We start from the raw sequence: 24,959 nt of genomic DNA, 5'->3' as shown, positions 1-24,959 counted from the left end.
GGGACCGGGGCTCAAAGAGCTTTCCTGTAAACTCGTTAGAGAGAACTCTGTAAGATCCCTCCTCTCTGTGCCCAGATGGCAAGAAGGCATAGCCATTTATGCTCCTCCTTGCCAGGTCACCCTCTCGCTCTGCTCATCTCCACCATGCCTACAATGTGAGGTCATTGCAAGTCTGAGCTCCAGCTCAGGCTCCATTTTTAACCTAGACTTAAGTACATCTTAGTAACTCAATTACCATGTTAAGCCTGCCTGAATGAAGCAGCTGTGTCTTGTTACTCTTCAAGACGTATTCTGAGTAACTGTTATTTTTACCTTTTACAAGACTGTGTGTGATCACAGTGTATTGAATGAAGTTCTATGTTATCTTGGGAACCGCTATGAAGTATATCGCCCTATAATAATAATAAAAAAGTGATTTTGGAGGATAACATAAATTACAATTATGGAAAGAACAACAAGCCTTCAACAGTTATCATTTATTTGCATGCCACCTTTCCATAGATATAACGGGCTCAAGGCAGCTTACAACATGAAATGAATTACAAAATTACAAAAAAACTAAAACTAAATTTAAGTCATAAACAATAAATGAAAATATCTCAATAAGGATACAATAAAACTGAAAAATCCCCACATAGTTCATAATACAGTGTAAGAATAAAGATACAAAAACATAATACCAGTAACAGCAAAAATTAAGACTCTCCAAAATTAAACTCGTGATCCCAACAAAAGCTCCCCACCTCCTGGCCCCTGGTCCCTCCTGAGCAACAGGTCTTGTAAGATGGCCTCTGGCTCCTTCTGCAGTAGCAGGAGCTTTTGAAGCAAGAGTCAGTCTGGGCCCCACCCTCCCAGGCCAGGTGGAAATAGGCCAGCAAAGCAGGGAGTGGATATTGTGGGCCTCACAGCAAAGATGAACCATACGTATATGAAGATGTATGGATTCTTTTTTGGGGGGGGAGGGGGGATTCCCTTGTCCCACTGCAGCCCATCCCCTACATCATATGCTTTTCTGAGGTTCCTAACTCTGAGCAGGAAGCTGTAGAGGATGAAAGGATGGGAGGTGGGGAGTTCTATTTACAGAACAGAAATTAGGGTCCAAGCCATGGTACATTTTGTCAAAAGCAACCTTGAACCCAAAATTGAAAGAAAATTAAGAGGGAGAGAAACAAAAGCCTCAATGATCAACAGAGAAATAGTATATCGATCCTAAAAATTGTGAAGGTTACTTAAAAATAAGAAGAACCAGGAAGTCTAAGAATAATAGGATGCCATTGATACACACAGCAAATAACACAAATTAAACATCATGTACCTAGAAGGCATATACCATGGAAATGCAGGATTAATGCAAGAATGCCACAAATAATAAAACTATAGGTGAGACAGAGAGACGATAAGAAAGGGAATTAGTGAACAATAAAGCCGTAGGATAAGGTAATGGTGAATATCAAATGATATTCAAATCCTCATTTAAGTCCATCCTAGATGAGCAAAATTTTAAGATATAAATGAACATGAAATCTACTTAGAATATAAATACAGCCAGCACTGACTCTAATCATAAACTTCTTGAGCAAAATGATTTTTTATCAGATAAGCCAGTGCACTCCATAATTACCTTGTTTTCAGTCTACAATTTGGTTCAACAGAAGTTTGATTTTTATGTGCACTTTTTTTTTAAAGGGCCTGCTTTTGCATGAAGATTGTGAGACAGGGACCATATATCAAGCTTAAATTCAGGAGATAGGGTACAATCCACAAGGAAGTGCTACCTGAATTGGAATTTTGCAAAAGTATAGCCATGATTATGCTAGAAGAAAACTAACAATAGTCACACACTGCATCATTTTGACCACTGGACATGCATTCAAGATGCTTTCTGTGTATGTGAAAGTATGTATATATTGTGTGGCTATTTACAAATGGCTGAGCTATTCCTGAAAGTCCTAGTGAAAAGAAATGGAGATATTACTACTAAAAGATCAATTGTGTATGACTGTTTGTTGGAAGGAAGTACTGATTAGGAAATAGAACCAGAAGAAAATACCTATTTCAGGTTCCCCCAGGGTATGAAAGGACTTATCTTAAACCTTTATATGAGTCACCAGGTGCCATGCAAATTTTGGCGTGTCTTCTACAGTTGGGAAGATGAACCAGAGCTAAAAAATTATCTCGCTTTGTATGAACCTTCTATGAGAGCTATTTGAAACGCCACATTTTGAATATATATTTTAAAAAAGAGATCCCTAGTGATGTGATAAACTCTGCTTCATTCATACATTTTCTGCTGGCGAGATGTGCTCCTGTAATGTTAGCTATCACCTTTGTCCCACAAGGGATTGAATTAGGCTCTCTGTGCTGAAAGAACTTCCTGGATACTCACTGCTGATCTCAGAGGTTTAAAAATGAGATGGCAATCTCTCTGCCTGCTGTAGCAGGGGAGCTGGCCAAAGAGAATGGATCCAAGCAATGAGCATCATCCAAAACTGGTTGGAGTTGAGGGGCCAGCCACTCTCTCACCTTGTTAGCCTGTTAACTGAATAGTATTCTGTATTATTTTCTCTGCTTTTCACACCTACATATGTATAAGCACAATACTATGATGATATAGCATTGGGTTAATTTTATTTGGGGAAGCTGCATTACACACTCATCACCGCCCTTTTCTTTATTAAATGCAAACATAGTACACTCACCAAAATATAGCAAATCTATAATCTTTATCTCGCCTAAAAAAGGTAAAGGGACCCCTGACCATTAGGTCCAGTCGTGGCCGACTCTGGGGTTGCGGCGCTCATCTCGCTTTACTGGCTGAGGGAGCCGGCGTACAGCTTCTGGGTCATGTGGCCAGCATGACTAAGCCGCTTCTGACGAACCAGAGCAGCGCTCGGAAACACCGTTTACCTTCCCGCTGGAGCGGTACCTATTTATCTACTTGCACTTTGACGTGCTTTCGAAATGCTAGGTTGGCAGGTGCAGGGACCGAACAATGGGAGCTCACCCCGTTGCGGGGATTCGAACCACTGACCTTCTGATCAGCATGTCCTAGGCTCTGTGGTTTAACCCACAGCGCCACCCATAATCACCATAATTTCTCCCATAATCAGATTTCAAGTGTGTTTATGTTAGAATATTAAAATACAATTCACTCTGATGCTTCAATTATGTCTTACGTATGCTGTGAACTGCTTTGGGAACTCTGCTTGAAACAAAGGGTGCAGTTCTATCAAAGAGATATACCAATATACATTGTGGGTACGAATAACTGACTGCTAATAAAATCATTATTTTTTATTGGCACAAAAGCACCCATATCAGTGAGCTGGAAACATCAAAGATTGCCCACACCCCATTTTGAAGTTTTTCCCTTTCACTATAATAGGTTTTGCTGTGCTTTAAGCAAAGCTCTTCAGGTCAAAGCAAGCTACATTACACAGCTCATTTTTTAAAAGCTAGAATGTGCTTAATTGCTCTTCCAGCAATATAAATCAGTCAGTTGGTTTTAATGATTAATAATGATTAATTTTCCATACATTATCAGACCCCCTTTTCCTCTCTCACTCTTCCTCCCTCCAGTTCCACCCAGGAGGAGAATCATCTGGGGCTACCTAAAAACACAAACAAACAGTCATGGAGCTAAAGTAAGCAACTACTCTATATATTCACAGAAAAAAGAACATTTGCCATGTTTGTGTGGCAATACAAAATGAAATGAGACTTTTGTTTTAAACAACAGTTTGGAACTACATAAATAAGCCCCTCCTGATCTTTATAACTCTCTAGCTGATAACAGACAATTGTAGGTGAATGTTGATTTGCTGTGATAATTATTTTTAATTCTGTCTATGCAACAGTCAATTCTATACCTCAGACAAGGATCTCGGACCATGCACTACAAGAAGAACAACAGATATGTATGTGCTTCGGTGCTTTCAGCTCTTTAAAATAGACTACACCATGATACGCAGCAAAAACAACAACAACAACCCTAAAAACCTGAGGGGCATTCCCTGCTGGTTATGGACCAATGTTATAAAACTATGATGCCCGTGTTGATAGCTTGGTTTATAGACCACCTAGATGTAAAGTTGAACTGCCTCTGGGCTGCAATTCTGAAACCATTTATTAAGAGAATAGGAAGACATTGGGAGAGTGATAATAATAATAATAATGTGCTGTGTATGTATGTATGTATGTATGTTGTGATACCACAGTTTTACATTATTTTAACTTTATTTATTTAACTATTTATTTGGGGGAGGATCAGTGAATTCGGGAGAAACATTAATAAAGAAAACTACAGCAACTGTATCAAGACCTCACCCATTGCCTCCAATGTCAACATCCACACTAGAGAATTTGGTCCTCATGTTTTGACAGCAATGTCAATATTCAAGAGGAAGTAGCCTTAAAGATAGTATGGCCAGCACTTTCAAATGTAGGCTATATAGGCCTCATAAACTGAAGTACAAAGGCTCCCCCACTATCTCTTCCCTTGGAATGCCTGGCCTATCGTTGTTGCCACAGGGGGCAGAAAGCCAGGTGGTGGAACCCTTGGGGAGTAGATACAGCTCTGGGGCTCAATATTACTTAGTCCTGCCTTTGTCTGACAGCTTTATGGAGGCAAAACGCTCAAACTTGTTTTATACTAGGTACAAATTCAAATGTTAAAAAAAAAGTAAATGGGAGCCAAAAAGAATTTTATTTTATTTTACAAATACATCTAAAAATCTTTAAGAATAGCTTTAGAAAACTTTTAATTAACTCACTTTCTATCTCTTTCCATTAATTACTATTGCAGCTATTTACCTAGAATCTTTGTCCCCTGGTAGGTTGGTGTCTTGGTCCATATCCTCGACCTGATGGAGGGAAAAAGATTATTTTTAATGTTCAAAGAGCATCCCTGGTAACAGTTCAGAAATTATTTTATTCATTTTAGGATTTATTTGTTCAGTACACTTTTATCCCACTTTTATTATTGATAATTGTAGATTATCAACTTGCAATCTACAATTCAGTTGAAAGCTAAACCATCAGACAGATGAACAAAGGAGATAAAAAAATCCCTATACTCAACCTTAATGCCAAGCATAAAATATCCCTTTAAACTAGCACAACTCAAAACAACCTAGCAATATAAACCAATAAGAAAACCCTGAGAAGGCTCAGGCAAACGGGGGACATATCAACATAGCTGGCACCAGTCATACTTCCTGGAGAGGGCATTTCATGATGTTGGCACCGCTGCAGAGAACACCCTTTTCATAGTACAATGGAACCTCAGTTTTTGAACATAATACGTTCCAGAAGACCGTTCGATTTCTGAAACGTTCGAAAACCAATGCATACATTTCCGGAAGAATTTACATCTGGAAAACTCAATACGGAAGCAGTGTGGCACATCTGGCTTCCGAAAAGCGTTTGAAAACCGAAGCAGTTACTTCCGGGTTTTCGGCGTTCGAAAGCTGAAACGTTTGACTCCCAAGATGCCCGGAAACCGAGGTTTCACTGTATTACCACCCAATATACCTCTATGAGGACCATGAAAAAGGATTCACCCTCAGATTTAAGAGACCAGACAGGCTTAATTTATATCCCACCCAGGGTGACACAATGTTTTTGAACCTATATTTCTCATGTTCACCCATAATTCTAAGACAAGATGAGTGGTTTGTGCACACATCTTGAGCGTTCCCCTTTTTGCTCCTACTTTCATGCAGCTTGTGAACCACAAGCACCTTGACCCACTCAGTGGTTTCATGTAGATTTGTAAAGTCACAGGGGACATGACTGATAGCTGCGGGACCACGTAGGATACAGAATGCAGATTGATGGGGAGAAGAGGCAGAATAAAAAGCTGGAAGAACATGGCTCTTTATTTACACCCTAATGGAGTTATGAATTATCTATCAACAGTGGCTGTTTCAGGTAACTTTATAGACATTTGAGACCAACTTGAATGGAAGGACGCTTCAATTCACAGTCCATACTTAGCTTACTGCATGAAGCAGTTACTGCCTGCCACGGTATACTAACATAAATTTGAACCCAAATGTGCATTGCTTCAAAACTACCAGTGTATTCATGGAAAGCAGTAAGAGCTTTGGAAACTGGATGTGTTCTCTTACTGTGTGAGATTAAACATTAGAAAATAGACCCTGCTAAGGCAGCTCTTGAAGGTGTTTGGTTTGATTGGAGGAACTCACACTCCCCTCTCTTGGTGCCTGCCTTCTGTGAAGAAAGAGGTACAGCTTCTACTTTCTCAGAGGATGAATTCCTATCTCTTTTAATTGAATGCCATGAAGGATTCAAGTCAAGAGGGACAATTCGCTGTCCTATTAGGAAATCCAAATCACGCTGCTTCCTCCCTCTCTGGCCAGTGGACGCTGTGAGAAGGGGCACAACCTCTCAACTAGTTGTTTTTCTCTGTAATTTCTTCTGGGGGTGGGAGAAGAACAAAATACCCAACACAGAACCAGGTCATGGCCGGTGCCCATTGAGACTGCAGGGAGATCACCAGTAGGAGGAGCCAGAGCCAACGACAGACAAAGCCAACTAATTCTAGTTTTGTTCCCATCCTCCTCCGTGCTGAGTTCTGCAAGAGCAACATTGACACTAGGGAGGAGGTAGGCTGGGTGATGTTGGTGGAACAGCGGCCAATGTACAGAACTCCAGAGAAAGTGCTCAGCCTCCTCTCTGCTCAGGAAACCTCAGATGATGCAAGAGGATTGGCTATGCAGGCCTTTTTCACCCCAAGCTTTGAGAAGGCTTGGCCTGGTTCCATACTTTGTGCTGTCATAATCCTTCCAAATTACCCCAAAATCAGTCACATACAGAGATATAAGACTTTGTTAGAGAGGCAGTTGTTTAAAGTGGCAAATTAAACTTGCATTGTTTCAGCTGATAAATTAACAGGTGCTCTAAGCTTGATGTTTACAAGAGGACTAATATGGGGCTGCCAAATTGTGGTGGTGAGATGGAGGAAAATTACAGACAATTAAGTGTGATATTTTAATCACACTGAATACATCTCAGGCTTGAAAGAGGAAAACCCTTTATTGCAATTGTAAGCTCACTTTCAAGTATGTCCAAGACCCATTAAATAGAGATTCTGCACAAAAGCTCAATCATACTGAATTGGGTAACAAATTAGAATCTGAAACTGCAAGCGATTGACACAACACGCCACTGAAATTCCTTAAGAAACTGGAATAAAACAAACGACATAAAGCTTCTGCTTGAACAGGAAAATTTTGTGTGCATATGTGCGGCAGATTTAGAATAGATGGAGGGAGATGCTTAATTTTGTTGTGATTATTGAGGCAATAATCTATTTGTGACCTTATTATAAAATGTCAGTGATGCATAATTAAGATGAGCTGGTTCCTCACCTATTCCTACATTTCACTGTATGAAGTCAGCTAACAGCTTGTCAGTGGTTAAGTTAAAGTCTTTTAATGCATGCTTTCATATATCAAAATATTGATGCAGTGAAAGATTTTGCAAGTGTGTAGTTGAATGCTAATCTATAAGCTGCGTTCTTTTTACCTGGAGGCTGGGATTCATATGAATGGCCAGGTGGCTGACGGTCTCTCCACCACAGAGAGTCACTGCCCTGATCACGATAAGGACGAGATGGAATTCTGTTTGGATTCCAAAAGTGAGTACCTCTTCCCCTTCCTCGTCTCTCTGGAAAGGAATTTATGACACTTGAAACTGCTAGCGCACTAACAAAATAAAATCCAGAGTTCTCAAGTTGAAAGCTAACTAACTGAAAGTTATAGCATATAAATTAATTTAAAGTTTCAGCTGACATAATTATTGATATTCTGCTTTAAGCAAAACTTGAAAATCACTAACTACTGCAATTTAAAAGCACAGAAGCAATGAACATGGTCCTTATTGTGGGCATGCGTAGGACAGCTTCATATTTGGTGAGTTTTCTGCACAGATATGTATAGGAAACCATGCACACCTTGCAGGTATATTGCCATATATGTTTCTTTTGCCACACGAACCGTCCGTTAATGCAAACACACACACCTCAAAGTGGTTTGCAAAAAGAACTCACATGGCACCTACCTGTCACGAAGCTGTCCAGTCGCTGTCTGCTCTGAATTATCCTGCCTCTTGCCGAGCAAGTTTTGCAAATAAGGGACATCAGATCCTGAAACTTGGCAAGCCAAGATTCCTGCAGACAAGGAAATAATGAAAACAATGGCAACCTCTCCCTCTCGTTTTCAGAGAAGTCACACTGAAATCCCCAGAACATTTATCTAGGCTATACTTTAGGGATGCGGGTGGCACTGTGGGTTAAACCACAGGGCCTAAGATTTGCTGATCAGAAGGTCGGCAGTTCGAATCCCCGCGACGGGGTGGGCGCCCGTTGCTCGGTCCCTGCTCCTGCCAACCTAGCCGTTCGAAAGCACGTCAAAGTAGATAAATAGGTACCGCTCTGGCGGGAAGGTAAACGGCATTTCCGTGCGCTGCTCTGGTTCGCCAGAAGCGAACCATGCTGGCCACATGACCTGGAAGCTGTCTGCGGACAAACGCTGGCCCCCTCGGCCAATAAAGCGAGATGAGCGCCGCAACCCCAGAGTTGGCCACAACTGGACTTAATGGTCAGGGGTCCCTTTACCTTTACTTTATACTTTAGGGACTCAGTGCCAATACATCCGTGCCAATACATCACTTCTAGCTCAGCACTGTGTGCTTCCAGTCAGGTCAGTTATGTTGCAGAGCTGCTAGAGAGACTTCTGCAGTGTGATTTCAATGAGCACCTCCAGGTTCACCAAGTTGTCTATGTATGACTTAAGGCCCTAATGGATGGGGAATCTCCTCCAGTCTCTGGATAATTGTCATCTGCCTGCAGAAGGATAGGTTTATCTTTCTCCCCAACCAGCACAGAAATGCTGTGAACTGCTGGCACAGGGCCCTGATCTGAATTTAAATCCTGACACTGGCTGTAAGGGACTTCACTCTACTCTTCAGATGAAGAGCAGTATACAAATTTAATGAATTAATAATAATTAACATTACCCACCCTGCCTGGGAATGTGGCTCTCAGAATGGAAAAAGGCAAAGGAACTAGAAACAAGTAAGTTTTAGATTTTCAGCTCAAGACCAAAATAAAACATGAAGAAGATGGTTTCATTTATATTTTTATTCATTACATCAGCAACAGAAACAATTAGCAAGTGGGATCTCTTTTCAATTTGACAAGGTGGATTTCCACTGCTGGAAAAGCACAAAAGTTTGCAAAGGTTAAGTACTACTACTGAAAACCTTTTATTTTCCAAAGAAAACAGGGTTAGCTTTCCTAAAATAAAAATTATCCCCAAACTAAGCTTGCTTTTCTTTTAAATAAAACAACCCCCACCCCAAGCTTATGTACTTACATTGCCTTCCAAAAGATCATGTAAAGAGCATCCTCTGTGGGCTTGCAGGTACTTCGTGTGAAAGAGTGTTCCATCAAATACACTCCACGCCATTATGTCATCCGCTTTAAAGGGGAGGCCACAGGTATTATTGGCTTTGATCATCAGAGCTAGGCCTCGTATGAAGAGAGAGCCAAGCTGGACACCTCTGGAATCAACCTGAGGAAGCTGTTAAAGCATTTAAAAGGGAAGAGAGAGGAGTTGTTGCTGCCTGTGCTTGCCATGATTCCGTTGCAATAATATATCAATTAGCTACTGGGCTAAGCTCAAGGTGCTTGTTTCGGTGTAGCCCTACACAGCTTATACCAGGCATAGGCAAACTCAGCCCTCCAGATATCTTGGGACTACAACTCCCATCATCCCTAGCTAACAGGACCAGTGGTCAGGGATGATGGGAACTGTAGTCCCAAAACAGCTGGAAGGCCGAGTTTGCCTATGCCTGACTTATACCATCTTATTAGGAGGTCTGTTCCATGCAATGTAATAATAATAATAATTTGTTATTTATACCCTGCCCATCTGGCTGAGTTTCCCTAGCCACTCTGGGTGGAATTGGGCCTTTAGTGTTGTGGCGCATACCCTTTAGAATATCTTCCCTTTAGACAGGTGCCATCCCTACAGTCTTTTCTATGCCTACTGAAGGCCTCCCTCTTCCAAACAGCCTTTTAAGCCTCGTCTCCATCTTTATTAGAATTGTTTTTAAAATGTTTTAAATAAATATTTTTGCTTTTTTGCTTCCTATTTGCTACCCTTGTCTCCGTTAGGAGGAAGGGCAGTAAATACATACATACATACATACATACATACATACATACATACATAGGTACAGCAGAAGTACATTCCAGAATTTTCCATCCCACTCTTCGCTTGTACCAGGGCCATATTTGTGATGCAAGGGGGACAAATAAACCAGGAAGCTGCAATTACACTTGACTTCCCACGGCATCTGAACCCAGGATCATTGTTTGCTTCTCCCCAACAATGTAGAATTCAGAAGCCAACAACAAACCATAGCTTAGGAATGTTTTGCAATTCTGATTTGTTAGGGGGAAACAAACCATGATCCCAGGTTCAGATGCCATGAGAAACCAAGCTTTCCTGGTTTCTGCCAGGGGAGGAATGAAGCATGCCACTCATTCCCAATGAAATATGAAAAGCCCTCAGCCTTGGCTTATTGTGACATGCAAACACGGCCGGTATCTCTATTTTTGACAGCAATGTTTAGTGGATGAGATGGGGATAAATGAAGCACTGACTGCATATGCCTCAACAGGAGCTGGAAGGAAGAATGGCTCCGAACTGTAGTCATGTGTCTTATTGCCTTCCTCCGCCATACAGAAGATGCTGTGGCTACAACCACCCCCCAATACAGGGGAAAATAAGAGACAAACCTATCTAATTCTTAGAAAAGTGAGGGAAAGTATTGTTGGAGTACATCACACAAAGTTAGAAGGCCACTGGACACCCGCCCCCCCCAAAAAAGTGACTGGATTTGAAGATGCGACAAGTAGTCAGACCTGCTTGTAGCTGGATATATTGTAGCTAGACATTTTGTGCTGGATATATTGGAGGGCACAGAGGATAAGCAGAACATTCAAATAACAAAATGTCAGATATATAAGCCTTTTGATGTTTTAAAGACAGGCAACTGGTTAAATCCACTTACTAGTTATTAATTTTAACGTCCAACTGCTTTCGCACCAAGAACCCAGGAAGAGAAGGAGCCCATTTACTTCTTACTGAGCAACTGGGTGGAATAACGCCTGGATATTTTCTTTATCTCTCCACAAGCAAAGGCTAGGGGGGTGGGAAGCCTAGAATATCATGGGGGACTCACAGCTGCCTCCACCCCCATGGCTACGGGCCTGCTGTTAGTTTACCATCCCAGCAGTACCAAACATGTGCAACCCTGAGAATGTGCTCAGTGTGGGGCTGCCTGAATGGCAAGGAGGCTGTGCCAGCTGCAGCAGCCTCCCAGGAACACATAATGAGAAATCAAAGGACGGGGGGAAGGATGGTGGGGACGGTGGAGCAGGAGGGATCCTACTGCTATCTATACACAAGCTGCTTTTGCCTGAATGCTTTCCAGCAATGCCTAGCTGAGTCAAAGCCCTTTGCCCATGGCACGAGGAGAGCCAGGACACAGCCCCACCTGGCAGCTCTTGCTGTGAGGTGTGTGCATTTTGTCTTTGATGGATGACTTAATTACTGATGATAGGCAGTCCCATTCATTTTAGGTGCCACTCCAGCAGTGTAGATCCTACTGAAGGGACGTTTCTGGTCCCCCCTTTCTTTAATAAACGAGAGAACCTGACTGGGGAACTTGCTCCCATCTCATACTCATAGCCTATTTGAGCTGACCATATGGTACTATCCATGCCTAGGCAAGCTTTCCATCATCGGTTTTTAAAAAACGTAATAGCACCTTTTTTTCTTCATACACATATACTTGCATAGACCAATGTGGTAACAGAACCCTAGCTTTAAATGCAAACAATCAACCTCTGGGCAAAGACACCAGCTTCTGTTTCTACTCTACTTGTGGTGCCCTTCACAGCCACATGGGATTTTCCCACCCAGGGGAAAACATGGTATAGGCCCCATCATTGTCATGCAGCCCCAAGTGCATGGAATGGCTTCACAGCTCCCATGCAGAAGTGGCTGAAGGATGCTTTCCTTGGAAGAGTAAAGAAGATCCATGGTCCTGGGAAAAGGAAAACAATGATGGAGGAGGAGGAGGAAGAGGAGGAGGAGGAGCACTCATCTTTTCAAACACAGTTGCGTATCTACAGAGCAGTTTGGTGGAAAATGTAGAAGGTGTTTAAGACTGTTATGCGTGAGCTATGTGTAGATCAGGTTATTTTCAATGACTTTAAATGGTAATCTTAAACCTGTTAAAGATGTCTTTAAAAGAAAGTGAGGTAGATGCTTTAATTAAATGACTGATAGCTACAGCCAGATGGTTGTATGGATGTTAGTGTTTGTTAAGTAAAAAACTGAAGGGCAACTTGGCTTATTCCCAAATCAAGTATGAACCTCGTTGGTGTGAACAGTGGCACATATCCACCTACCTCTGCCTGCAATGAGGGAAATGTTGACAAGGATTATGCCAATAAAGGCTGAACAAATGTTGACAAGGATAAATATAAGTGTCAGTAAATATAAGATATCAGTCAGATAAATCAATCCATGCAAATGAGCAGATCACATGATGGCAGAATGAACATTATAGAAGTGACCCTCCAGCTTGAATATCTAAGATTTCAGAACTGTGAGCATTACTAATGTCAGGCTGGTATGGTTGACAGGGTGACTTGGGCTAGTTCACCGTCTCTCAGCTTAACCTATTTTGTACAGTTCTCGTGGGGGGGGGGGGCACATGCCATCTTGTGCACCTTGGAACAAGGGTAGGCTATACCCAAAAGACTAAAGCTTAAGTTAAGTCCTTCCTGCTTAGTCAAGGCAGCAGCAAACACAATACAGTTGAAAAGGAGGGTCTTACCAGCTAAGATACCTGTTGAAAGGACAAAACAGGAATAACCAGTTCTTAAATGTCCCTAATGCTTCACACAGTAAATATTTAACAGTAAACAGAACAGCAGTTTGGGGTTTATATATGCTCGGAAAAGTTTGTTTACTGTGCTTCATTGGGAGATTTGTGTAAAGTGATACTTTGGTTGAACAAAACTGATATTTACTGTAAGCCAAGGCTCTGGAGTGAACCTAAACAAAGATTTCAATATCGCTTTACATTTTTGTGTCCCATGAAGAAACCCTGAAAATCAAAAACACAGCAAGAGACTCACAACAAACAAAGCCTTGTTTATTAATCGAAACCCAAATCAGTTAAATTCACTTCTAAAGCTCAAAGGGATTCATTTTGGGGCACCCCCCACAGAGCGGTTTCCTGCACTCCTGTTTTGACACTGAGTAGTAAGTGCACTGCAGAGAACTGTGCAAGGAAAAAGGATGGATGGATTGTGCCACCTGCCGTGTGGACCAGCTGATGACCAGCACAAGCGGAAAACATCCTTCTCACGTACACTGTGAGAATTAGCTATCCAAAACCACAATGGCTATGGTCAGCTGCCACAGATGGAGGGAGCAATGCTTCCAAATACCAGTTTCTGGAAACTATGGGAGGGGAGAGTGCTCTTCTGCTCATTATCTGCTCCCTGGTTTCCCACAAACATCTGGTTGGCCATTGTGAAAGCAGGAGGCTGGAGTAGATGGGTGACTGGTCTGATCTAGCAGGCTCTTTTCATGCTGTTATGGGCCATTCCCTTATACACACATACCCCACAAGCTAAGAGAGGTTGAGGCTAAGAGACTGGGCTGTGTGGACAAGAAATCCCGGGTTGAAATCTCATCTCTGCTATGAGCTTTTGCTAAGTGGCCTCAAGAAAGCCGCACACCCCTATCTGAAATATGGGACTGATAATGCTAACCTGGCTTTTTGCAGCGCATACTGAAACGAAATGCTCTGAAAATGTCTAGAGTGCTAGACAACTGCTATTATTGCTGTTGCAAAGGGTGAAATGCTGCAAAGTCTGATTTTTGAAACTTAAAAGCAGCCATCTATTACCAAATTCCACTTCTGAGAAGACACACCTCTCCTACCAAACATGCATGCTGTTTACACTGATTGGAAATGTAGATAATTTGCATTTGAGTATGCACACTCAAGTATAAACAGGTAGCATGAAAAGTGGTTTTCAGACTATGTGGCCTACATACATATATCTATGTCTATACCTGTATCTAACATTACAGTTTTCATAATGTCACAATGAATATACATTGTAAAGTGGTTTTATTATAAACTGAAGGAGGCAGGCAGGTGTTTGCTGGTACGGAGTATGATTGGTTAAAGTTAACGTATTAGTTACAAAATTACAAAATGATCAGCCCTGCAAGGAAAAGTACAAGCAAAATCTTTTCCATGTAAAACTTCTCTGGGTCTAAAATGAAAGAGAATACCTGTCCACATCACTTTAGATATCTATAAAACACTAATGCAAACTCTCAAAAATACCTTGAGCAAGTTGACCATCTGCTCAGGTGCAACACACCTAGAAGGGTTACCCAATAAAGGAAATAATATTTTACACTTAACAATACCTTGCTCTTGACGGATGTGGTACTGTGTTTCCTGACAAATAAAGCATTAAAAAGAACTGGCATATATAATGCAGCATAAATCAAATTAAACAAGATAAGAACTAAGGCTAACAAGAAAGCAAATAATTGCAGTGTTGCAGATCTTGTTCCAAATACACCTTGAACTTTAGCTTTATTTTAGTAGCAGTACCTCTGCAAGGCCCTTTATTTCATACATGTGATTAGTTCCTAATAGCTATCACAACAAAGCTCTTCAGAGTGTCACAGTTTTCTTTTACTTTGTATAGAGTCTATGAATGTACTACAGATGCTTTCTGTGTAAATGTTTTCAAATCAGGCTAGAAGGTATGGGTTATGCAGGAAGTCCTTATACAGTGGTCTTGTCATTAAACCATTCACACGCAGCCATTCATGGCATGATTGCAATATGCTTATGGGTAGATTTAGGGCCAGGCGACCACCTGGGATATTGGGTGACAAGAAGGCCAGGCGCAGTCATTCAGCAGCTGAAACAACTAATACAGAAAATTTATATGGCATGAACAAATACAGTTTTACAGGTCCTAGCTTGCATTTTCATTGACTTATACGATGTAGATAGTGGATCAGAGTTGTGAAATGGGCTAGAAACACAATAAGAAATAAGGTATTTAAATGGAGGGGGAAATCTGGGTGTGTTCCTTGCCTGGGGCACCATTTGTTTTGAGACCAGTCTTGTCCATAGCACCTTAATTGAATGTCTGTTTGGGCCTGCTTTATGTTGTTGGCAAGTTTCTGCGGCGCGATAGCAACCTGAACCATAACCTGTCCACACAGGTGGCTCCTTCACTTTTGTTAATTTCACAAAGCTAAAATTAGAACTAAAAAGATACAATCTGCAAGTATGTGAGAAGGGGGAGTTTGTGAGCAATATCTTATCTTCACTGCAATATACTCTGCATTGGTGTCCCTTTAAGTCACCGCACTCTAGTAAGTGAATCATGCTGTACTGGGGGACACTAAAATGTATTGCCATTTGCTGGGGGTTGAGAAGCCACAGTTAAATAATTTTCTCAAATTAATTGTAGCAGATAGACAGAAACAAGCCACGAAATATGTGGGCTCCCACTGCTCTTCTCTTCAGCACTAAAAATAAGAGCTTCTGCTGGTAATATACAGTCAAGGCAGATGAGTGGAGAATGACAGGGTAAAGTCACCACAGAGATTCCTAAAGCCAAAGCTTGACTTACTGGGACCACATGACTGTGTGGGCTTCCAGGGAAGAGCTTTTGGCAGCTTTACTCCTCTCTGGTCCTTTTTGCTGCCACGCTGAGCCAGGCCAAGGTGACTGTCCAAACTGGGGACTTGTGGCTATGCTACCTTGTCCCTAAGCATGAGCTTGCACAGTCTCCCTAAGCCAAGGTTTGGCTTAATGTGCCATGCAAAGCAGGCCTGTGTGACATTTTTGTAGGCTGCAAGCTTTAATTGGTTTAACCAATAGATCAATGAACTAAATCTGGAACTGAACAAAATTAATCAGTGAAGTGAAATTTTAATCGCTTGTGGTGGGAGTTAAGTGCGCACTAGTTTACTTTTGTGAAACAGTTTGGTTCTGGGATATTACAGCAACAGGGAATAAAGGTTAATATTTTAAAGATGGGATTTATTTTTAAAAGGGGACTAGATTTTGTTTATGAAACTGTAATATGTTATTTTAAAAGCAGAAAGAACTCAAAATTCTTGAATCAGTTCTCAACACTGCTTTTTCTTTTTTTTTGGCTCAGGGACTAGCTATCTGAATTCTCTGACACATCACAGACAAGTGTCTAGCTCAAGCTAGGCATGTCCTGGAAAAAGTATGATGCACCTCTGCAGTGCATCTTAGATCACTACAACTTGGTGGGTTCTTCATGTTAGTCAATATCTCAGCAAGTCACTGGGAGCATGAAACTTAGCTTTCATATGAAGAAGAAGAGTTTGGATTTGATATCCCGCTTTATCACTACCCTATGGAGTCTCAAAGTGGCTAACATTCTCCTTTCCTTTCCTCCCCCACAACAAACACTCTGTGAGGTGAGTGGGGCTGAGAGACTTCAAAGAAGTGTGACTGGCCCAAGGTCTGCCACTCTTAACCACTACACCACACTGGTTTTCATAGTCCTCTAATGGAATTGGGACACGGGTGGTGCTGTGGTCTAAACCACAGAGCCTAGGGCTTGCTGATCAGAAGGTTGGCGGGTCGAATCCCCACGACGGGGTGAGTTCCCGTTGCTTGGTCCCTGCTCCTGCCAACCTAGCAGTTTGAAAGCAAGTCAAAGTGCAAGTAGATAAATAGGTACTGCTCTGGCGGGAAGGTAAACGGCAGTTCTGTGCGCTGCTCTGGTTTGCCAGAAGCGGCTTAGTCATGCTGGCCACATGACCTGGAAGCTGTACACCAGCTCCCTCGGCCAGTAAAGCGAGATGAGCGCCGCAACCCCAGAGTCATCCATGACTAGACCTAACGGTCAGGGGTCCCTTTACCTTTATTCATAATGGAAAGGCTTATTGTCCCCACTCATATATGTCTCATCCTAGAATAGTGCTGAAGATCCAGCTTGCATCCTTGAACTACTTGCACACAACAAAAACTAAGTATGGAACTTCATAGACGCAGGGATCAATTCCATTTTTGTCCCCAAACACAGAAATAGAGTCTACAGTGCCCCCTTTGTCAAAGTTAGGCAGAATGCTTTGAAAACACAATCATCAAAGGGCTATGGAATAGCTTTACAGCTTTCAGTACCATCAGGGATTATCTCACTATATACTTCAGTATGGAAACTGTAGCACACATAGCACAAATGCTGACTTGCTAGTATGGATGCGGTGCACAAATAGTTTCTACACTGCTTTCTTGTAAATAATATTTGAGTGAGCATGCTCTGTGTTCGTAGTGTGGTCCTTAGTACTAGCAAAGTGACCTTAGTACTAGCAAAGTGACCTTTCTACAGATCAGCCATGAGCTTAAAATTCAGCTCTTTCCACAAAACATAACAGCCTCTTCAAGCCTTCAGCGCCTTTGCCTCACCCTCACCCTCAGATGCCTGCCTGTCCAATGAGATCATCATCTAAGGCCCTCTTCCAGGTATCATCAGAAGCAAGGTGGATGACAACTGAGGAGTGGGCCTTCCCATTGATGGCACCCCATTTATGAAATCCTCTCCCCAGCAAGGGTCCTATGCCATCCACTTGACTGCCTTTACCGTGCCAGCCAAAAGTCTTTTTATTTTCCCAGCCCTTTGTTTGGAGAAATGATTCTATTGTGTTTTTCAATTTCCTTGTTTTATTTGTTGGGTTCTATTGTGAAAGCTACCCAGAGAGTATGTACACTCAGTGCTGGAGGAGAAAAAAAATATAAATGGATTGTGCCCCATATATTGTTCATTCTTTTTCAAGTTTACTACTGGCCTTCCACCTGAACCCCTAGGCAGATGAACATGCATTCCATCAGTAACAAAGTATGGACAAGCAGGTGCAGACGGGAGTGGGGGAGCGACCAGAGCAGTTGAGAAGCAGGTGCCAGTGCCATGGCATCCTTACTGCAGGCTCCTTTCCCCCACCCCACCCCCACCTGCTGCCATCCTACACCCAAGCCTAGGCAGCACCTGCCACTTAAGAGTGCAGGTCATCTCTTAAACAGGACATGACTTAGCTCTGTTAACCAGGTAAACACATCTTCCCTCTTCATACGATCTTTCTAAGATTAACCTGAAGAAAGAATGCTTTTCAGAATTTCTTCAACCTAGCCATTACATACCAATCACACCAGAAGTTAGGATAATATTTAACAGGGAATGTTAACTCTCCTGCAGTTGCTTGTTTCCTCCATCGGGGCTTTGTAGGGCAGCCTTCTGAAGCTCTCATTCCCCCTATTTTCGCCACTGGATTTGGCAAGGAGTAAACCTGAAATGGGCTCCACTCATTTGAATCACTGTGCAATCCAATAGGTAATTGTTCCAAGTCCCACTGAGCCAAATGGGACTCATTCTCGGAGTTTACACTCACTCATCTGGAAGTGAGCTATGCTGAACTCAATGGGACTTGTTTATCAATGGAAGTGCAGAGGACTGCACAGTAAATTGCCTACAGTTACACACCCAACTTACCTTCCTAATCATAATGACTACAGTTGTAATTTGCTAATAATTTGTTCAGAATGATCCCTTCTCTCTTTTTAAGGCAAAATAAATAAAACATAGGCTAGGACCTGAAAGGGATTCTTTCAGTGTGCTTAGGTTTAATACATATAGTCTGGTTTATTTAAAACAGCAATTCTTGCGTCACACCTGCTTCTGAAGTTTCTCTGGATTTTGAAAGTGTTTTGTTATACAGCAAGCAAGGAATAGGAAGGGAGGGTGCTTTTTGAAAAAAACTGCTCTTTCCTATGGTGGCTAACCAGATGCTATGAGAAGCCCATAAACAGACAAGAAGGCAATTGCCATCTTTCACAGTTGTTCCCAGTGACAGGTGAGGTTGTCTCTGATTCTGGATGTAGCATTCAAGCTACATCCATGACTAGTAGCCACTGATAACCTTATCCTCTATGAATTTGTCTAATTTCCTTTTGAAGCCACCTAAGTTGGTGATGATTATTTTATGGAAGCAAATGTCAGTTAGCTAATCACTGTGTGAAGAACTGCTTCTTTTTGCCTATCCTGAATCTCCCACCATTCAGTTTCATTCTCTGGTTTCAGAATCGTGAGGAACAAAATATTACCTCCATGCACTTGTTACACCACTCTTTAGATCAAGAGCATGATATTTAAAAATACTGCTGTTGTATTTGATTCTGTATTCACAGGGTTATTTTTGACAACTAGGACCATTCTGAATAGTGCCTTTAATAAAGCACACCTAAACCTTAGTAAAATCAAGAAGGAATTGTGCACAGAGAACTGCTTCAGTCTCATAAATTTCCAAGGGATTTAAGAGTGTCAACCATTTTTAATGGTTTAGGTTCACACTGCAAAACTTATTTAAAACCCCGAAGAGTTCCATTTGAAGCTAGTGATCATTTTATGAGATACATTTATGAGTTTACTGCTTTGCTTTTCCTGAAGCCATTTCGACTTCCTTTTTTTATTTTTATTTTTACAAACGTGATAAAGCTTGCGTGTATTTTCATGGGGAGAACAACCATTTTGACATTTACTATCAATAACACAGCAGATTCAACAGCTTGGAATTGCTCAAATCAAAAGCACTACATTGACCAATGTTGATGGGTGTCATTTGACTCATTTGCGGCAACAATTCTGTACATGCCTGTTTAGTAAAGGAACAATTGATTAGATTTATGTGTTCCGTGGCAGGTTTGTGGCATGACATAGGGACACATTTCTTCTTGGGGATATTTATGCCCCCTTTTTAATGTTTGCACTTACCATCATAACAACAGACAGTGCTTTTTTTCCAGGGGTACTCAAGCGCACGCAGTACTGGCACCTCTTTTTGTTATTGTTTAAAAGTGAGGCACTTACTATAACAACTTCATGGTGAGTACTGGGGCCTATTATTCGGTGGGTGGGGGGGAAGCACTGACAACAGATTATATCCATCAAAACCCATTGTAAAGTTACAAACAGCATTAAGGCTGATTCATGAATGACTCTGTACAATCCAGTAGCACATGAGGAAGATATTGCCAATTTTCCGAGTGAGATGGTGACCATTTTGAAATAGCCCACCATCACCAACCCACAGTTTTTGTGGGTGTGACAACATGTCGATTCTGAACCACAGGAGAAACATCTTCAAGAATAACCATACCCCAACACTGTACCACAAATTTCTCACCAAAAAATGCTCCCCTACTATCAGAAGCAAGTCCTGTTGATTGCAACCTAAGACAGAACAAAAGATTAACTGAGTTCTGGTACATCTAGACCTGGCTATTCTCTTTCTTTCTTTTTCTAGCTTACTAGCAAGACAAAAGCAGAGCTAAAATAAATCCTATGGTCTGCAATACATTCTGACTTTTCTTTTTAATTGTAATAAAAACTTGAAAAGAGAGAAGGGGAGAACAAATAAATTTATCATAAACAGAAAAAGATTGTGAATACTTTTATGTTATTTTAATACAAGTTAGTAATTTATATGGAATTTATTGAGCTACTTGCTACATAAATATTCATTTCTCTTCTATTATTATTTATTAAATTTGAATACTTATCCATAAAATACATTGTGCAATAAAAATAGACAATATCTTGCTTAGTTCCTTGCACTGAAAAAACAAAATTTTAAAATCGTATTTCCAGCAGGGATATGATAAGCCTTGCACATGGACATCTTTGGGGGCCATCAGAACATTGAGACAAACATACAAGAATATCCTAAAATTGGTATTTATTTTTTTTGGCCTAGAAGTTCCCACAGAAACGTGTGTGTGCACACAAACAAACAAACAAAATAGCAAGCACCAAAGTGAGATTGTTCACATAATATTCTGCTCTAAGTAAGACAAGACATCAAACACTCATACAGCTAGAGAAAGTCATTCAGATAAACGTTGCTTCAGATCTGTCCACAAATCTATTTAAAAGTGCTCATAAACACATCTATAAAATATGTCAGCATTTCATGTTCATGGTCCATTTGCTTTATGTCTTTTATGGCATAAGGCCATGAAGCCAGGCCCTTCAAGATTCTGAAACAGAAAACCCTGTGCTCGTGTGTGATATTTTTTCCACAAAGAGAAATATTTCCCTTTAGCTAGCAGCTACGCTGGTTTAATTATAGTGTTTGCTTTCTCTCCTACATTATGCAGATGTAATGCAAATTCTTCAGGGCACAAAAATACTTTGATGAATGCAGAAGACGTAAATGCCAAAAAACCCCAAAATTCTGTTTCTTTAGCTGGGGCGAACAAGGCAGGTACCAACAAGACACAGAAGGCAGGCGGAGCATGCATGGAATTCCAGTGTAAATACGCCAGCCAACAATGGGAAATGGCACAGACACACGACCTGAATGTGGCTCATTTACCTTTTTATCAAGAGAGGGAGTATTTAAAATAGCCCTGTGTGTCTCTTCAAAGCAACCTTAAATTCCACAAGTTGAGGCTGTTCGGTAAAGAACCCCACCCATGTTTAAAACTTCCTTCCCCTGTATGCAGCATATGCCTGCAGCTGCTAAGGAGGCAGGGATAAAAACCACAGCTTGTTTACCATAAAACAAAGCCACGTGCCCTGGGTAAAATTTTAAATAACTATGGCACAGACTGCTTGAATTTCAAGCAACATCATATTCTATGCACATTCCTTGCAAATAAGTTGTTTTGTTTTTTTTAACAGGAAGCTGATTTTTCATTTAAGTTTATACAACCAATATATTAAGTATCGCAATGCTGATTCAGGAGTAGTCTATGGTCACTTGACTAGAAGTCTCTTGCTGCTTCCTTTATACACCAGGCTGCTTACTGAAAAAAGGAAGGTCCTGTCATTATTTACAGAGAGGGCAGTGGCAGGGGGCTTTCCACCCGACTAGTGGAACAGAGAACGATGTGTAACACTCTGTAGTTGCTAAGCAGAATTGCTATTCCTAAACTAAGGAGGGCGAGGGAAGAGCTTGTGACTCTCCTCAAAACTATGTCATTTCACTGAGAACTATAGAGATACATTCCAAAATCCATATTATCTGTAACTTTTATTGGGATAATCAAAACATCACAAAATAGCATGCAAGCTCCTGGAATCTTTCTTATGGGTCAACATGGGTAACTTTTCTTTTTATGGAGATACAGGCTTCGTGGCTAAATTAAGAACTGAGTGTTCAAATCCAAGCCTGTACTCTCTCTACAGGATTGTCCTTCTTTTCCTCCTTTGAACACTAAAGGCAAAGGCTTCAACGTAATTTCATTATTTATTCTTAATATTTTTATACCCGCTTTCTGTAAACCACCAGGGCAGTGTGCAACAGGTCAAAAACAATAAAAATAGCCTAAGAACATGGAACCAACAATAAAGCTGCCTTTAAAACATTACAAGTAGTTACACTATTTTAAATTAAATTAAATTAAATTAAAAAGTTGTGCCATTTCAAATTGCAGAGCAGGGAAAGATTCTTGCTCCGAGGGGAATGGAGCCTGAAAAACAATCAGTAACCACTAACCAGTGCTGCACTTTCAGTATCAGAGTACTATGTTCCTGATACTGTGCAGCCTAACCACCTGAAGCTTCTGGACGATCTCCAAGGGCAGCCCTGTATAGAACACACTAAAGTAGTCTAAATGTGATATGTCTAAGGGATGAATGTAACTGTGCAAATACAACCCAGGAATCCGGGGATAGCACAGGATAAAGAAGCACCCCTGAGCTAGGAAGCTGATCTTTCAGGGCGAGTGCAATCGTTCCCAGAATAAGCTGAATCCCAATTCCAAAGTCAGACTTTCCACTGACCAACAGTATGCCCAGCTAGTCTGGATTAAATCTCAGCTTGTTCATTCTCTTCCAGCTCACTAAGAGATCTAGGCAGGGCTCAAGGATACCAGCTACTTCTTTGGCCATAGACGGCAAGGAGCTATAAAGTGGAATATCATCAGCGTATTGATGACAAGTTAATCCAAAACTCCCAAGTGGTTTTGTATAGGTATTAAATAACACTGGAAGCAAGGCAGAACCCTGAGAGAAACTGCATGCCAAGGACTGCAGTCCCATAACAGAACCATTTTAATACAGGCCCCAAGGCCCAATCCAGCTAGGCGGTCCAGAAATTTACCATGGTGGATGGCATCAAAAGCCACCAAGAGGGTCCAGGAGAACTAACTAAGAGGGATGCGCTCCCCTCCTCCAATTCCTATTGTAGGTTATCAGCCAAGGTGAGCAAAGCAGTCTCAATCCCGTGTCCCAGTGATATGGTCTAGATAATCAGCATCATTTAGATCACTATACCATCGTTAAGAGGCTTATGAGGAACTAGGCAAGCCAGGAAAATGAAGGGATCTGAATATTCCATGGCATCTCTAATTTGACTGCAAGCAGAAGGAGGCAGCATCAAGTTGATGGGGGGGAAAGCACTTGAATGAGATCCTGGATGAGCAGATGAAAGGCAATTATTTTGGGATGGCAGTAAAGAGAAAAGCTGAAGGTTTAAATGTGGCAGGTCACATTGAATCTTTGGAATAGGGGCTTGGGCTTGAATCCTTGTCCATGTAACGAAAGAGTGCAAATAAACTAAGATAACTGAATGGCACCCTGCCCCTTAAATCTAATCTCCTCAATACCACTGAGTGAGAGTAAAGGTCAAAGAGAACGCGATGTGCTGCTCATCTAGGGGTTACCACTGGTATTGCATTAGTAAATGAGTCATGTCTGTACCTGCAAGTTTGCAAGCTGAGCAGCCGACTTCCCCTCCAGGCACAGAGTTTGAGCTAGAAATGCGTTCAAGTCTTCCAAGGAGAGGCTGTCAACCTAGGGGGAAAAGCTTAGCTCAGAGCTATGTAAAAAGTACATACTTTCCCCCATTACCTAAATTCCTTGCTACAGGAATGCCAGTCTTGCACCATGGCCTTATTCATCTGTAGTTCTTTGAAACACCATTTGCAATTTGCTTTCGCAACTTCAGCTCCTCTGCCCTACTTCCACCAACTTCACCACCCTGCGCTCAAGGATCGGTTTAAAGGTTCCCTCTCTCCCATCTTCTTTGATGATTTTATAATGAACCACAGAGACATTCCCACTTCCCACTGCCTTCCGTAATGCTGCGCCTTTTCTCCTATTCCTGCATTTGAGAAAAGACAGGATTTGCACTTAAGTTGGGAAAACATCCTTGGGTGCAATTAACAAACCACTTGCTGTGTCTTTGCCAATTATAAAGCATGGAATCATAGAAGCATTGAACTGTAGAGTTGGAAAGGGTCCATAGGGTCATCTAGTCCAACCCCCTGCAAAGCAGGAATCACAGCTAAATCACCTCTTACAGGCTTTAAGGGGGTTTCTGAGTTTGACTTGAAGCTTTTTTGTGGTTTCTGGGAATTCGCAGACAGATGGCATGCTTATGCTATAATAATTTGCTTCAAGCATTTTAGGTGCAATCCATCAAATACTACTTTTGAACAACTGTACAACTACTATACAAAGGACTGCTTCTTTGCTCTGTTAATCAGTACAGTTATTTCATGCAATGCCGCACTGAAGCTTGAGGGGAAAGGGGTTTACCTTTTTCTTAATAACTTCCTTAATGTTTTGATTAAATTAATAGAAACATGGATAGAAAGCCAATGAAATTTAAGCAATCGGATCTGAATGAGAGGGACAAAGGAAGGAACAAAAGCTCATGTGACAGCAATTTCCTTTAGTTGCCTCTTCGCTGCAGGCTATGGGGATTTATACCGTTGGGAAACTGCTTTGATGGATATCTGTGTCTATTTTAAAGTTAGTT

The 24,959-nt window shown here is 41.4% G+C and overlaps 1 protein-coding gene across 4 annotated transcripts in view; it reads right to left on the bottom strand.

Moving 5' to 3' along the window:
* Positions 1–461: 461 nt before the first annotated feature.
* FAM120B (family with sequence similarity 120 member B) overlaps positions 462–24,959 on the bottom strand; it is a 40,308-nt gene continuing 15,810 nt past the window's right edge. For 3 of the 4 annotated variants that reach the window (XM_083496458.1, XM_083496459.1, XM_083496457.1), the window contains exons 6-11: positions 23,897–23,989; positions 9,402–9,608; positions 8,086–8,194; positions 7,552–7,692; positions 4,813–4,862; positions 462–3,611 (exon numbers count right to left, since the gene is read on the bottom strand). In XM_083496458.1, the coding sequence (XP_083352584.1) occupies positions 4,813–4,862; positions 7,552–7,692; positions 8,086–8,194; positions 9,402–9,608; positions 23,897–23,989 (600 nt within the window). In that variant the 3' untranslated portion in view covers positions 462–3,611. Of the gene's footprint in view, positions 3,612–4,772; positions 4,863–7,551; positions 7,693–8,085; positions 8,195–9,401; positions 9,609–23,896; positions 23,990–24,959 lie in introns of all 4 variants that reach the window. The other variant, XM_083496456.1, reaches the window with a different exon arrangement.

Source organism: Podarcis liolepis (genome assembly GCF_965112155.1).
Source record: "Podarcis liolepis genome assembly, chromosome: 3".
NCBI classification, from domain to species: Eukaryota; Metazoa; Chordata; class Lepidosauria; order Squamata; family Lacertidae; genus Podarcis; species Podarcis liolepis.
This window is presented reverse-complemented; position numbering and strand designations above follow the sequence as displayed.